The sequence below is a fragment of the Natator depressus genome, chromosome 16, assembly GCF_965152275.1.
Source record: "Natator depressus isolate rNatDep1 chromosome 16, rNatDep2.hap1, whole genome shotgun sequence".
Taxonomy (NCBI): domain Eukaryota; kingdom Metazoa; phylum Chordata; order Testudines; family Cheloniidae; genus Natator; species Natator depressus.
The window spans coordinates 16,268,922-16,284,880 of record NC_134249.1 but is presented as its reverse complement, the minus strand read 5'-3'; the positions used below and the strand labels follow the sequence as shown (position 1 = coordinate 16,284,880).

Genomic DNA, 15,959 nt, shown 5'->3' with positions numbered 1-15,959 from the left:
AATAATGTGCATAGGTTTACTTTTTTTAAGGCTTCTGTTTCATTTAAACAGTAAATTGCTACAAACTCTGTTGCTCTGAGTGTGATGGACTTCAGTGATCCGAAAGAACAAGCGTGCTTATCTATAACAGAACATAATATACAGCATGATTGGCTGAATTTACCAAGACCCAAGTTTCTGTGTGTGGCATGATTCATATAGTACATGGGGGAGCTCAAAATTTCATATGCAGGCACATGCATCTTAAAATAGCTGTTAACCTAAAGAGACTGGCTTGAGCAGCTGTTTTCTGTCCACTAATGGGCTTGTAATGGGTAACAGAGCTGAGTAGTAGAGGCATTAAGGAAATTATGGCATTACGGGGGTTGTTTGCCTTCCCTCAACCATTATTTGTCATTGGTACAGTGCTATAAATATACGTGCTGATTTATAGAACTAAGGACTTGTCCTCATTGCAGAGTTAACTTGATTTATAACTCGAGTCCCATCCACGCATCAGAACACTTAACTCAAGTGTGGTGGTGCTTTTAAGTCAAGTTGGCTGGTATATTGGGGGTACAGGCTGCAGCTCAGGTTAGCTCAACTTGTCAGCCGCCAGCACGAATGCTCTGTGCTGCTAATCCAATCAGGCTGTGCCGCTCGAGTGTTATTTCTCAGTGGGGCTGCTCTCACTTGAGCTAGACTAGCTCAAGAGGGCTAACTCGAGTTAACTGTGGTGAAGATATAACCATAGAGACACACAGCTGACAGTGTAAAAAAAGCTATAATTTAACACTAGCTCCCCCCCCCCCCCCCCCAATACACACACGTACATGCCTTAGCTAACCAGATACTCAGCAACCCACAGCTGTTTAATGGGGACTCTCCCAGTCCGGTTGCCATCAAAATGCTCCAGTACCAAGTAGTCAACAGGTTTGTGTTTTAGTGAAGAGCTCAGCCTTCTCTTTGACAGCATGTGACAGGCATTCCTGTATCTCAGTACGTGCTGTCTGAAACACCAGCTGGACGTTTGAGTCAGTTGCTTCCTTTCTTTTCCACCTTTCCACAAATAAGTATAGCTTGGGAGCCTGGGCAGGCCCATTTTTAGTGGGGTGTACTGTGTAACCTGGGCAATCCCCACTCCCCTTTCTGCACACCGCCAGTGGGTGCCTTTTCTCTTAGTATTTCTCCTGTTCACTGGCAAGCTGATGAGAATTTTTCTTTGTTTCTGCCTCAGGATTTTGATGCTGACTGTTACGCACAGAGGAGGCTGTCAGGTGGCAGCCACTCCTATGGAGGGGAATCCCCTCGCCTCTCGCCATGCAGTAGCATGGGCAAGCTTAGCAAGTCTGATGAGCAGCTCTCCTCGCTGGACCGGGACAGTGGGCAGTGCTCCCGCAATACAAGCTGTGAAACATTAGGTAAGGAGAAGATCTCTTTAGAGCCATTGGGGAGTTTCAAGTCACTCTAGTGTTGTATCTTTTCCGAGCCATGATGCAGAATTATAATGGGGCCCTGCCAGTATAACTGCTGCTGGTGGATCTGTGCTAAATTATATTCTGTTGAGGTGAGGAAAGACATGAAGTGGGTTAGTTCAGAAATCTTTCAGCTATAGAAGTCTGAATTCAGACTCAACTTGTGTCACAAGCTAAAATGCTTGTTGGTTTCAACCCCTTTTCTGCCCATCAGTCGAAAAGGGAAGCTCCTCTAGGTTAAAGCTATTTTATTTTCAAACTTCGAAGGAGATGTAACAATGAAAAGGAACAAATAAAATGCACTCACTGAGAAACAATAGCTCTCTAATGATTCACGAGTTGAACTATTGTTACTAATCACTTATTACTAAACGTATGTTGGGCACTTTCCAGAAGATGTAGAAGAACAGTCTCTGGGGCAAAGAGCTCGCGCTCTAAGTTGAAGAGATGTTATCACAAAGGTGACTGACAGTTGGGCTGGGTGGGATACAGAAGAACAAGGATCACATAGACAGTAATGCAGTAATTCAGTTTAGGCATGAATAACGCATGGTGTTCTTATCCTCCTTGTTATACACAGATCACTATGATCCGGACTATGAATTCCTGCAGCAGGACCTCTCTAATGCTGACCAGATACCTCAGCAGGTGCCAAGTATCCTCAGCCCATTGCCAGAGTCCTTGGGCGAGTGTGGCTCCCCATTTCATGGACATGTTTTCCAGCTCCCCCCGGGCAGCTCCCCCCAGCCACAATACTGCAGCCCGTTGACAGCAACACAGTCTACAGAGACTCCTCCAGCTTTGCCAGAGAAGAAGAGGAGGAGTGCAGCCTCTCAGACTTCGGATAACGCAGGCTGCAGGTTCTCCTATGAGAGGCATCCCTCACAATATGATAATATCTCGGAGGATGATCTGCAGAACCCAGGAGCTCTCTCGTCAGTACCCTTCACATCATTTGCTGCTGTCTTGCCCTTCCAGCAGGGCAATTCTTCAGTGCCGGTTGAATTCATTACTGAGTTTGCTGCTCCTGACTCTACGGGTGACCCAGAGAACCCCCCGCCTCTGCCAGAGAAGAAAAACAAACACAGTAAGCAAGTGCCTGCATTGGTATTTCTCTTTCTTTCCCTTCCTCAAATTCTTCACCTCCCCAGTGTCCTACAGGTGATGATGTCCCTATTCCCTTAGTGCCAAGTGTCACAATGGTCAACGTAAACCGTATGGGTGGGCAGCACCAATCCTTTGCCAGTAAGAGCCAGATTTTTAAAGGTACTTCAGAAGCCAATTTGCATCTTTAAGCACGTGTGGGATTTTGAAAAGTGCCTACGCACCTAACTCCCATTGAAATCTAGAACTATGGCTATGTCTGCCCTTAAAATACGACGGCGGCACAGTTGTGCCACTGCAGTGTTTTAAGTGTGACACTCACTTCAGTGACGGGAGGGGTTCTTTCATCGCTGTAGTTAATCCACCTCCCCAAAAGATCAACAGATGAATTCTCCTGTCAGTCGACCACTGTCCACACTGAGTTTAGGTTGGCTTAACGACATCTCTTAGGGATGTGGATTTTTCACCCTGCTGAGAGAGACAGCTGTGCTGATGTAACTTTTCAGTGTAGACTAGCCCTAGGAGTGAAAGGCTCTAACTCTGTCCTAGGCTGTGTCTACACTACAGCGCCTATTCTGGCATAGCCACCTAGTGTAGACCTTGCCTATACCAACAGAAGGAGTTGTTCTGCCACTGTGGGAACACCGCCTCCCGAACAGCGTTAGCTGTGTCGACAGCAGTGCTCTTCTGTCGGCTTAGGTGTGTCTCTGCTCAGGGTTTTGTTGGGAGGTGGGTTTTTCACACTCCTGACCACAGAGCTATACCAATGTAAGTTTTAGTTGTAGACTCACCACAAAGGAGCCAGAGAGCAGCAGTTAGATTGACAGCTTAGAGCATTGTCACTGCCTTTAAGGGTGGTTTCCTTCTCTCTCCATACCAGTCTCAAGCCAGACTGGCCCTGTCCTTTGGATCATCCTATTTTATTCCCACCGGATCACCTCAAAGTTGTTATGGCTGCTTTCTCACCACAGAGGAGGGCTGGACTGTCTCCAAGAGCCCAGAGAGAGGGTTCTTTCCTGGTCCTTCTCCCCTCTTAAGGCTAAGTGCTGTCAGCCCAGCATCCAGATTGTGATCACTGGCATAGCAGCACAGGACTAGCCTGTCATGATGGTGTCCAGTGCTGCCATTTTGCCTGGGCTACCGTCTTCATTTTAAGCATAAGAAGATGGATTATTAAAATGAGCATTGTCTGAACGCCAGGTCTTCCCATCGTAAACCAAACTCCCAGCTCCTCAAGCAGTGGCTCTGAGGACTGGAGGTCATGACCTTACTCTCATTACCTTAATTTTCACTCAACAGTGGATCCCTTGCTTAAAACATGGGGGTCCCATTGAAAGGGAGCAGCTATACTGATTCATCAGGGAATGAACTGAGCACTGGAATGTGTGATAAGATCCAGCGAGCGATCAGCCAGTGGCTAGCTTTACCGTTCTTCATTAAATAGATTGTGTGCACTGTCTCATCATTCAGCATTTGGATCAACTGTATTTTATAATGTGACTCACAGCCCAGCCCAAGAGGAGATTTGAAAAATGCCAAGGTGGCCTTCTGACCTGGGTTTGTTGTTTGCGGTCTTCTCATGGGAAGAGGCTGGGTTTGAAACTTTCCTGGCTTGCTTAGCTGGTCACTGTTATATCAAACCTCAGCTAATTTCTTTCTTATATGACCATGTTAAAAACGCAAAAGTTCATCATCAAAAAGCAGCATCTCCATTGGTAAGGACAGTGCCCAAGTTGTCCAGGCCACACTTGCAACCCGTACTGTTTGCACTCTGAGAGCAGAGCTTGACCTGGGCTCAGTCCTGAGAGGCCAGTCTATTGCAGTAGTTTGGTACACTATCCACACATGTAATATATGATATAGACAATAACATATATCTGTCTCTTGTGAGCAAGGTAAGGCAAAATATTTAAAGGTACCTAGAGTGACTAGCAGGGAGCTACAGTGCTACTTGTAGACATCACAAAGGAAGTACAGGCTAGTTACTCAGTCAGAGTCAATAATTGAAGCTATCCCAAATGATTTAGTAGTAACAGCCATATGGCTTGTGTGCCATACTAACTGAATTGGTGCAAACCCTCATTGCTGGTCACAGGATCAGGCACACAGTTCATCTCCACATATTGATTCTTCTTTTTAGTAAGGGCTTCAGCCAAGCCCAGATTCATTCCCTGCAATCTGGTGCATGGGGGCGAAGACTCAGCTCTCTATGGGAACCTGCGTGCCTTTACTTGGGAGGTCCGTGCCTTTACTTGGGAGGTGCGTGACTGGAGATGTTTGGGCTAAAGGCAATTTGGTGACCCCCATTCATAGAGAAAAGAGTGGGTTGGGCTATTTGCCTGTCTCTCTAAGCCCCTTTTCATTCTTTTCTGTTATCCTATGAGGCTCTTTGAGAAGTCAAGGAGAGTTACTTAAAAACAATTTAAACAGTTATCTTTTCTTTACTGCCTGTGTGCACTGTTAATCCCAGTAACAAGGCCTGCAAGTATGTCATCTTTGATGTTTAGCTGGGCTTTTAGAATTAGCTGCCTTCTGTAATCTGAAGATATCAGAAGGCTCTGGAGCATTGATTAGATTGTATTGTTAAGGAGGGAGATCTTGTTATCAAGCATGTAGTCTGTCCCCTTGGTTTGTTAAAACATCCTTGGTGCAAAGCTGGCTGAAGTATTGGGGTGTAACCTGACTTCAACATTGCAGCAGACACCTTTATTGCATTCATATGACACTGAGAGATTGCTATATATAGTCCATACCTTGCATGTAAGCATGCTACAGTTCTGCGATTGTTAGTTTTACCTTATTGTTCATAAAAAATTTCTGTAAAACGTTACTAGAAATAAGATTTATGGTAGCACCACCGCTCCCTTCTTGGCCTACATATGCTGTATCTTACAATGAACTGATGCATGCAGATATCCTGGTATAATTACATATACTGAGAGGCATTGCTCACATATCTACACAATATGTGCATGACACACTCCTGGGGTACTGACAATGCATGCATTCGTTAAAAAGATCTAGAGCTGTCACAGCTGCAACTTCATTGTGGTCTCACTGTTCTGGGTCATCTTCTGGCAATTGATTTATTGGCAGGAAATCTTACAGTAAAGACAAAGGTGGACTTTTAATTAATATTGTACAGCAAGTCCTGTCTAAATTAACCATATGTATTACTGTGAGCTGTGCCCAGAGAGACTTCAGACAGCAGCCTTCTGACAAACGCCGACAGGGTAAGAGATCTGCCTTTCAGTCTGGCCTGAATTATTATTTATTTAGTGCTGTAAGAGTACATGTTACTGTGCTAGTGGTGAACTGTTCTAGACTATTATTAAGAGCTAGCAATGTTCTCATGCTGTACAAGGCACAAATATAGAACAGCTTCAACCACAAAGAGCTCCTGGTCTAAAACACAGGATCCTGCCCCCAAACAGCTTAGAATCTGGAGTTGTCATTTGTTCATTTTTCTCTCTATCTTCACCCCTTTTTCTCCCCCTGTCAGTGGAAAGTAAGTGTAGAATGGTGCCATCTGAGCAGATGGTTTCTAACTGCTGTAGCTATGCTGAGGACAGTTGCTGGTCTTATCCAGGATGATATAAACTATTTGAAAAGCAGATGTCATCCCCAAAGGTAGAGGCAAAGCTTCTTTGAGCTTGTCTTCACTAGTGGGTCAGTATGAGGTGTAGCTTGAGTGTTCCCATTAACTCAACCCCTGTCCACACACACAAACTACCACTCATGCCCAGTAGTGGCAGTAACCTGAGTTGGCTGACATGACTGCAAATACAGGGCAGAGCCTTGAGCAAATTTATCTCATTAGCTGCTAACATGACCTACCCACAGTGTTAGGTGAAGGTTAGTGCCATGACACAACATCAGGGGCTGCTAGTCCTCCAGTGCCTTCACACAATCCGTCAGGCACCTGCATCCTGGCGCTTTCTTGCCTTTTCCTGTTCCTTGATTAGAAGTCAACTGCCACTGCATATAGGCCAGGTCAGCTTTCTGTCCCCCCAGCCTGATGCTGCTTCCAGTACCAGCAACTGCAATCCTCCATCTCCAGTACACAGCTCTGTGTTTTTGAGAATGGAGCCCAAGAAGAGATCATGTCAGCCTGCTGGCAGCAGGCCAGAGGCCAACACCGAAGTACTGATGGCTCTCTGGTGCGAAGCTGGCAGGGTCTGTGAATTTGTCTCGGAGGCAGTTGCTGTGTGGAGTGCAACAACCTACTAGGTTGCCCAAAGAGATTTCATTCCTTTGACTGTGAGTGCATTCTACACTGTGTAGATGGGGGATTTGTACTCGGAGCAGAAAGTAAGAGGACCACTGCACAATCTCGGACCCAGTAAGGTGATACCAGCCACAGCCTGGCTTTTCAAGTGTTTTCTCTCTAGATTTTGAGTTGACATAAGCTGGGCATTCTGGAACATTCTGGAGGGAGATGCTTCAAATTATGTGTCTCACTCCTGCCTCTTCTCCAGGTGTGCTCCCTCAGACTTTGTCTTTACATCTCCACTGTTCATCGAGGAGGCTGCAGCCCCCGTTCCACCCTTCGGTGTATGGAATAAACTGCAGGATGTGCTGCCTGCTCTGAGCCAGTGATGTAATTTCCCCATCTGCTTTTTGAATGTCTGCCTCATTAAAAACTGCAGCACAGAGGGGAGGGCAGGAGATGGGTGGGAGCCTATGCAAAGAGCAATCACAGGAATGTTTCCATTTTCTCAACCTTCTGCTACAGATCAGAGGCCTTTAAAGAGCCAGTGTGCCCCTTTCATTTGTGTTCTGTCCTCCTGCCCCTCCCCGCAGCATTAAATTCAGGGATTGTATTTCACTATTTCATATGGTTTTTCCTTAACCTAAAATTGTAGATGAAGTCAGAATAGAAGCAGAGATGCTTTTACCTTCCCTGCACTGGTTTGAACAAGGGGGGGCAGTAGCTGCCATGGCAATGGGAAGCATTAGTGCCATAAACAGCTGAGATAAAAGAGCTCTTCATTATTCCCTTACAGATTAAGTTAAGGCTGCCAACTCTGTTCAGAGGCTCTGTCTTGAGTTAAGGCATGGACTGTAATTTAATTTTTCACAAGAAGCTAATGTGTCACCTTTTTCACGGACACTTCTCATTACTGCTGTAATGCAGCCTTTAAACCCAGTAGAGCCTTTGGTATTGGCTGGTGCTTCAGCTCTGTATGCTAAATGTAGCACGTTAAATGGTTTTGTAGCTGAATCCTCATTAAGGCTTAGTGTGAACATGCCAATGTTGGCTATGTAACGTTGATATCACCAAGTCCGGGCTCTGACTCTTTGGCTTCTCTCCCATCCCAGAATATGCCCTTCTGTCTCAGCCTCTTGGCCTCCGTTCCTCCACCCAGGAGAGGCACAGTGTGGGATAGGTGTTCTATAGAGATGCATCATAAACTGGAATTTTTGTATGTCCTATGGCTTCATGGTGTACTTAATGTACATTTTGCTGTACATACACATTGCAGGGAATAGCTGGGTCTTCTGAGACTTTCTGGTGTTTGGAAACATTTGTTCTTGTACCAGTGTTGTGTGAACATTGTACCTTAAGTCGCCTTTACATGGCAGTGATGTAAAATAAGAGGACCTTGGTGGATCGGTGCCTTAATCCCTGCACTTTTCACCTTTAGAGAGTTATGTTCCGATACAAATGACATCACCAGTGGAATAAATTTTGTGGTCTCAGCCTAACCCTAATGGTCATTTGTCCACACCAGTAAATATACAAACACATTCACACAGAGACACACACAGTTCGGTACACTGATCACTCCTGGCTTTGGGAAGGACAAAGTCTGAAACAGCAGAGGGTTGTGAGGCGCTTTGGTAGAGCTGTGTTGGGAGCCCAGGAAAAGTACTGAAGATAGAGATTGAGGAGCACAGGCAGAGCTGCGTGGGATCTGAAGGAGTGCTGCAGGACAGCAGTGTAATGAACATTGACAGAACTGTGTGAGGTCCTAAGACTGGAATAGTATCAGGTGTTACTGCTCAAGACTGAGGTGCATCAACAGAGTTGTGCGACACAGCGTTTTTCTGCTCTTTAGTTGCCAGAACTCCTTTTTATATAGTTAGAGATGTACTTTTTGGACAGCTTTTAGTCTCCTCTTCTAGGTAAAGTTTAAAAATATCAGAGGAAGTCTCAAAAAAGGTGTAGGCGACAAGTGCTGAGCGGTCCTTCCTGCTGACACTTGTATGAGGCTGCATCCTCTTTGAAATTGGGCTGCCTGTAGATTGCTGTTGGGTGGAGCAGCACAGAGTGCTGCACTTTGGGGTTGCAGACCTCATGTGGTGGGATCTGGCCTCCACGTTTTGCATGATGGGTTCATGTTGCATTCTGATGACTGCATGTCAAGCCTTTATTGTTGACATTGGTTTGTTGCAGCTGGTAGACTGAAACACCAGCAAAGGCTGAATGACTGGCACTTAATGACCAGACTTAAAAACTTACATGAGGGAAAAATAGTATGTCACTCATAAGAAGTAGAACGCTTTGTGAATGACAAATGGTTCTGAAAAAGATGCTGATCAACCTCTTTAAAGTGCTTGAATGGTAGTGTGCTCTCTACTCTGCCCTCCGCATCTCTCCTCAGATTTTGCAAAGTTATTTTCCATCCTTAATCACCCTTGTTTTTTGTAGCAGTTGGAAAACTACCAAAGTGGGTGTCTTGCCTGTACAGTAAAATACAACTAAGGCCCTAGTCCTGCCATCAGAACTGCACAGATAGACCTTGTGCCTGTACTGAGTCCCACTGACTTCAGTGGGGGCACTACGCAGGTTTGAAGGTCTACTCATGAGGATCCTGTTCTGGGATTGGGGCCTTATTGTGTCTAGCATCTTCCATACAAGCTGCAATCCAAAAATGCTTTACAGCGTTTGGATTCTGTTGCAGAATTAGAGACACATTAAGATGTTTAGGAAAGCCGGGGCGGGGGCGGGGGTGGGGAGAGAGGTTTACAGCAGAAATTTGAGATGGCTCAGTGAAGTGGAAAGACCCTGTGTCAGGTTTCAGAGTAACAGCCGTGTTAGTCTGTATTCGCAAAAAGAAAAGGAGTACTTGTGGCACCTTAGAGACTAACCAATTTATTTGAGCATAAGCTTTCGTGAGCTACAGCTCACTTCATCGGATGCATACTGTGGAAAGTATAGAAGATCTTTTATACACACAAAGCATGAAAAAATGGGTGTTTACCACTACAAAAGGTTTTCTCTCCTCCACCCCACTCTCCTGCTGGTAATAGCTTATCTAAAGTGATCACTCTCCTTACAACGTGTATGATAATCAAGGTGGGCCATTTCCAGCACAAATCCAGGGTTTAACAAGAAGTCTGAGGGGGGGGTTAGGAAAAAACAAGGGGGAAATAGGTTACCTTGCATAATGACTTAGCCACTCCCAGTCTGTATTCAAGCCTAAGTTTCAGATGGCTGGAGTTCTAAATGAGAAGGCTTTCCCGCTAGTGCTGGCAATAGCCTGGGAGAAGACATGCTGGATGAGTTTGAAGAGACAAGTCCATGAGGAAGGCCATTGTGTCTATTCAAAAAGAAGCAATTTTAAATTTCATCCGGCAAAGCGAGGAGAGTCAGTTGAGAGGTTTGAGGATGGGTGCTGTGGACATCCTGCTTTGTCTGGTGGAAAGCAAGGGAGCCACGTGCTGTGTGTGAGTGACTGTGGACAGCTATGATTTGTAGAGGCAATGGCACTATTGAAGGTGGCAGGATGAAAGGGACAGTGATCAGGGACACTGAAAGGTTAAAAAGATTTGTTTTAAACAAAATGTCACCCCTGCTTCTAAAAGTACCTCAGATTATTCAACCTGAAGGAGTTTTTTAAAATCCAGTTTACTTTTCACTGTTGCAACTTTTTGGAGCATGGTTGCTTAGAAGCAAATTCAAAACTGGGCCTTGTCCAGCTTTACAGGAGACTGCTGATCAGACAATTGGAGTGCTAATCCTAATGAAGTGTGAACTGATGCCCCCTCTTGAGGGATGATGATGTTTACAGCTGCTTTCAGACAATGGGAACAGATCACTGTATTAAGCCTGGTTTGTGCTTAAAAATCCACATTCCTGAGCGCCATAGCTATACTGACGTAACTCCTGGTGTAGATGCAGCTAGGTCGACAGAAGAATGCTTCTGTCAGCCTACCCATGGTTGCTTGAGGAGGTGGAGTTACTGCAGTGATGGAAAAACCCCTTCCATTGCTGTAATCTGCATCTACATTACAGGCTTACAGCCTCCGAGCTAAGGCACTGTAGGGGTGTTGCTGTAGACCCCATAGTGTGGATGTGGCCTAGTATGGGGAAACCTGACAAACTGGCTCTGTTCCCCCTCCTGAAGCAAAGTGCAATAACAGGTGCAGTCTGTCCATTTGTACTTTGGTTTTGCTTTTTAATGGGGGAGGATCCTGCCCACTTGTTCACTCTGTTACTGAAAAGGCTGTGGACTGGTCAACAGCAATGAGTGTGGTCCTGATTTGTATTACAGTGCTGGCATATTTGCAGTTTATGGAAGACTACTCAGAGCCGCAGCCATCCATGTTCTACCAGACACCTCAGAACGAACACATCTACCAGCAGAAAAACAAGCACCTCATGGAAGTCTATGGGTTCAATGACTCATTCAGCAGCACAGACTCGTCGCAAGAGCTGGCACCACCCCCTGCCCTTCCGCCAAAACAGCGACAGCTGGTGAGTGACACCCTCCATATTCTGCCGAACAAAGATGTGTTTGACTTCTAGGAACAGCTTTGGGAAAGTGACCTTCTTTTCACTCTCTGCTGCTTGTGTCCTGGAAGACTGCGGGTCTGGATTGATGTCTTTATGTTTACATTATCTGGGTTACACGCCCTGAAACCTAAAGTTAATGTGTTTTTCAGACATCTTGCATGACCTAGTTTAACCACCATTCTCCATTCCAACCCTCAAATTCAGAGCACTCCTCATGAGTTTTGAAAAACCAAAATTGAGAATCAAAGGCCTTGCCTACGCTGTGGTTGAAACTGTGTTGGCTACTCTCCTCTTTAATCACATTTGCTACTAACACAGTGGCCAGTCCAGACAATAACTTTTCCTGACATCTGTGATAGCTAAACCGTTCTACAGACCACACATTCTTAGATAAAACTTTTCAGCCAGTGGTCAGAAAACTGGTTAGGAGCAACCATTTACACTTAGTTGCTCCTTGTATACTTTGTTGTAACAAAGATTGTGCCAAAGAGCCCTAATGAGGCCGATACCTCTAACAAACGTGTGTACTCCCCATAGTCTCCTGATGTTCCATATTCACAAGGAGCTGGGGAGCCATTCCAGTGCCAGATCTGCCATTTTGGCTTACTTTAAAACAGGACTTATCATTTTTCTGATCGAATCTGACTTCAGGTTTTTGCTGCTTCAGAACAGGAATGCCACTTACCCATCTAGAAAGAAAAACCCACCACATTCATCTTGCCCTTTCAGTCCTCAGCACGCAGCCAGTGCACTTTGAGCATGTTTGTGTGGGTGCTGTGGGGGCTTGAATGCCAGTTTTGAACACTGTGGATGAAATCCCTGGCCTCATTTAAGTCAGTGGGACTTTTGCCATTGACCTCAGTGGAGCCAGGATTTTACCCTGGGTTTTTTGGGTGGGTTTCTCAAAATGTTTTTCATAGTGCCCTCTTTTTACTTCAGCCTCCTCACTTCAGGGATTTTTTTTTAAATAAAACAAACAAACTAGTATGGGGGGAAAAAACAGCTCCTGAGTCCTAGTAGCTAATTCCTGTTGCTGCAGATTTAGTAGCAGGCCTGGAGGAATTGTAAAAAATGGGCCTCAGTGCTATTGCTTAACTGGACAAGTTTACTTCAGGCCTTCAGGAGGTGATGCTTGCCTCCCATGTTGCGTGAAAGAATCATTCATGTTGGTCCCTATTGGCGTATTTCCTCACCTCTTATCTGTGCGGACTTTTGACTATCCCAGTGCATTTTTCTCCATCAAAGGGAAGGCTGAGAGTTCCACTCTGCAGGTTCGAAGCATCTAGATTCCCTGGAACCATAAGCTTAAAACCTAGCAGGGTGAATTTGTCCTTCCAAGGAGACAAAATGAGCGCAATACAGTTTTACTGTGTTTGGGGCTCCTTGACTGAGACCTTAAAACCGAAAGTCCTGTCTGTTTTGCGAGGACACTAAGTTGAGGGATGCCCCTTTATATGTGGTCAGAATTTCTCCTCGGTCGCTGTCATGTCCCATTTACTCATCATCCCACCAGCTCCCTATTTCAGTGATGGATTATAAAGGTACACTGCGATTCTTTGGTATGAGAGGTGCTATGCAAAATATGGATCTCTAGCCAGGGCATATGAGCTATTTAACACTCTAGTAGTTAGAGTAGGGGAATTCTGCCCCCTTTTCCTAATTTAATTCAGTAGAAACAAAGCATTTCCTTTAGGTTCTACCACATCTGTACTGCCCTTTAAAAATAATCTGGCTGGCCAAGAGATCATGGTTCTGCCTTCTGGGCATCTTTTTACTCCTTGCAAGGTGATACTATCAAGGTGTTGCTTGAGGTTTGCCTGAAGCAGAGGTTTCCTTAAGCACAGCCTCACATATATTCATTTGGGAAGTGATAATGCTGAACTCTCCAAGAAGATGATGGCTCATTCAACAAGGACTGTAAAACCCATCGCAGTGGATGTGCTCTGGCTGCCCAGAGAGATTCAGCCAAAGCGAATTGTGTGGATGCAGGGTACTTTCTAGCCACAGGCAAGTTTTGCTGGATGAACTCTTCTGTATAAAATTGAAAAAATCCTTTCTTTGTGAGCTTCAAATCCGATCACTGAAGCATTTGTACTTAAAATCAGAGAGTCTGAGCTGGGGAATGCAGAAGGGCCAGAAATAGCCATCATGCTTAGCATCCTCCAGACACGTCAAACGTACAGGAGATTCGGAAATCTTTAATGACTGACTCTCCCCTATACAAGTACACTAGAATAGTCAGCGTGATATGTTTTGATACTTCAAGTTACAGTATTTCCCTCTTGTGAAACTGGGATATAATTTTGTTTTTGAATGAAAATCTTAAAACACTGGAAGTTATGCCTGACCCAGGATCCCCCACAGTGCCCGAGAAGACTCATCTCTCAGGCTGGAGAGACCCAAGTTTCCAGGCTGCTGGCTGACAAAGTAAACAATCCACAGAAACAGCCTGCCTAACATCTGGAAGCAAGGGCCAGTTCCACTGCTTGGCAGTGGCTACTAGTGGGTGCCCACTTCTTTGAGCTCCTCTGGCCAGTGCTGTGCAGGGAAAGGCAGTAGAGAAGAGCTCACCTGTGCACCTAAGCAGCAGCCAAGCATGAGTGAGCTGGGAGGGGGAATTGTTTTTAAGGAACGTGTTAAATGAGAGGATTTGAATTGTTTTTGCAGTGTCTCTTGGAGCTCAGAAGCATGCATCAGTGTGACTGGCTCAGAATGAGGGTTTGGTCCTATGAACTGCCCAAGTAGCTATTTGTGTAGTAAGCAACTTTAAATGCATTGTTTTAAAAATAACATTTCTCACCCTTTATTCATAGCCTGTTCTGTGCTTGCTTTCTTTGTTTCCTCTTTTGCTTTCTCTCTCCTGTTCAGCAGGCCTCCTATGCTGCCTCTTCCTTCTCTTCTGTCTCCTACTGTGTCCAGCAAACTAAAGTGCCCTTCACCCCCGAGGACACCAGTGCCACTCAAGGCCTCAGTATGTCCGTCTCTAACTCCTTTCTCAACCGGCACAGCTCCTTTCCTGTGCATTCGGTGAGTCACTAACTGCACTTCTTTACCATGTGTGTGTTTGTGCTGGTAAAATGCTCCTGCACACCTTCTGTGCTTACTGACCCAGGGCCAGGTAAATTGGGAGACTCTCATTTGGGCTTTTGAATGCATTCGGTAATAGTCAGAAAAATCCCAGTTGAATCTAATTAAATGGCCTTGGGAGGAGGTTGGCCTTTGAGTGTCTTGTGTGTATTTATGGCTAGGGTGGGGGAAGAGGGAAGAAGACCAGGCTTCTGTAATAATGGCACACTCCTTCAGCTGTGAATCCCCCATAGCAATGCACTGTGGCACTGGGAAGTACTCTGACCTCTCCAGATAAATGTAGTGATGATGACTAGTTAATTAAATACTGCTTCATGCATCTGGCCTTTGGAGAGATAATGAGAGGCTGTCTCTTTCTTGAGTTTGATCCATTCAAGTGCATGGAACAGCATCTGCAGCTCCTGGCTCCTTGCTCTTTTCCTGGAAGTGGCCTCTAGCCAGTCTCCCTTCCCATTTCTCCTTGTCTAATTCCCATCAAATATCTGTAGTCACAGACGGGATCAATATTTGTTTGCTTCAGTAAATATACCCGGTGCCCTGAAGAGTGAAGGGGGTGTGACTATACTTTACAGCACCTCATAAGCAATTTGGGTGGAGGACCTCGAAGCAAGCAGGGAATGATTTAAATCAAAATAAGGACCATCTGTAGAGCACTGTTTAAACCTGTGATAAAGTGCTTAAATTAGATAGCAGCAATAGTAAAGAAACATTCATTTTAATGAAGTTAATGTTTCCCCTCAGTCTGACTGTGGGGTTCCAGCAAATGGCTCATCAGTATGAGGTTCCATGTATGCAAAATTATGTGGTCGTGATCTATTGTCTGCACAGCTATGAGAATTATAACGAACACCTGAAAACAGGCTATTCTTAAAGGTGATCTAGCTGTTTTATAAGTTACAGACTACTCTTGGAGGTTCAAAATGCTTAGACGATATGTGGGCTAACTTAAAATAGTTAAAACAATTATTTTACAACAAAATATTTGAAAACTATATTTCTTACCTACTAGGACCTGACTTTAGTGTTCTGCACTTCTGCGAAAGTTGTTGATGACACTATGCCCTATGCTTATGGCTGTCAAAACGCTTCACAAACAGTGTATTAAAACTCCCAATATCTACACTCGTGAGATAGGCAAGTATCAGAATCCTCTAATAATAGAGGAAGAAACTTAGTGAGAGAGTGGTGAAGTAACTTGCCTCTATATAAATCCATGGTACCCCCACATCTTGAATACTGTGTGCAAATGTGGTCACCCCATCTGAAAAAAGATATATTGGAATTGGAAAAGGTTTAGAAAAGGGCAACAAAAATGATTAGGGGTATGGAACGGCTTCCATATGAGGAGAGATTAATAGGACTGGGATTTTCAGCTTGGAAAAGAGACGGCTAAGGGGAGATATGATTGAGATCTGTAAAATCATGACTGGTGTAGAGAAAGTAGATAAGGAAGTGTTTACTGCTTCTTATAACACAAGAACTAGGGGTCACCAAATGAAATTATTAGGCAGCAGTTTTAGGTTTAAAACAAATAAAAGGAAGTATTTCTTCACGCAACGCACCATCAAACT

The 15,959-nt window shown here is 44.8% G+C and overlaps 1 protein-coding gene across 1 annotated transcript in view; it reads left to right on the top strand.

Annotated features, from left to right (window-relative positions):
• The window catches only part of RAPGEF1 (Rap guanine nucleotide exchange factor 1), a 119,412-nt gene that overhangs the window by 67,226 nt on the left and 36,227 nt on the right, over nucleotides 1-15,959 (top strand). The window contains exons 8-11 of the mRNA XM_074973832.1: nucleotides 1,217-1,400; nucleotides 2,035-2,541; nucleotides 11,060-11,262; nucleotides 14,170-14,328. Of these exons, the coding sequence (XP_074829933.1) occupies nucleotides 1,217-1,400; nucleotides 2,035-2,541; nucleotides 11,060-11,262; nucleotides 14,170-14,328 (1,053 nt within the window). The remainder of the gene's footprint in view (nucleotides 1-1,216; nucleotides 1,401-2,034; nucleotides 2,542-11,059; nucleotides 11,263-14,169; nucleotides 14,329-15,959) is intronic.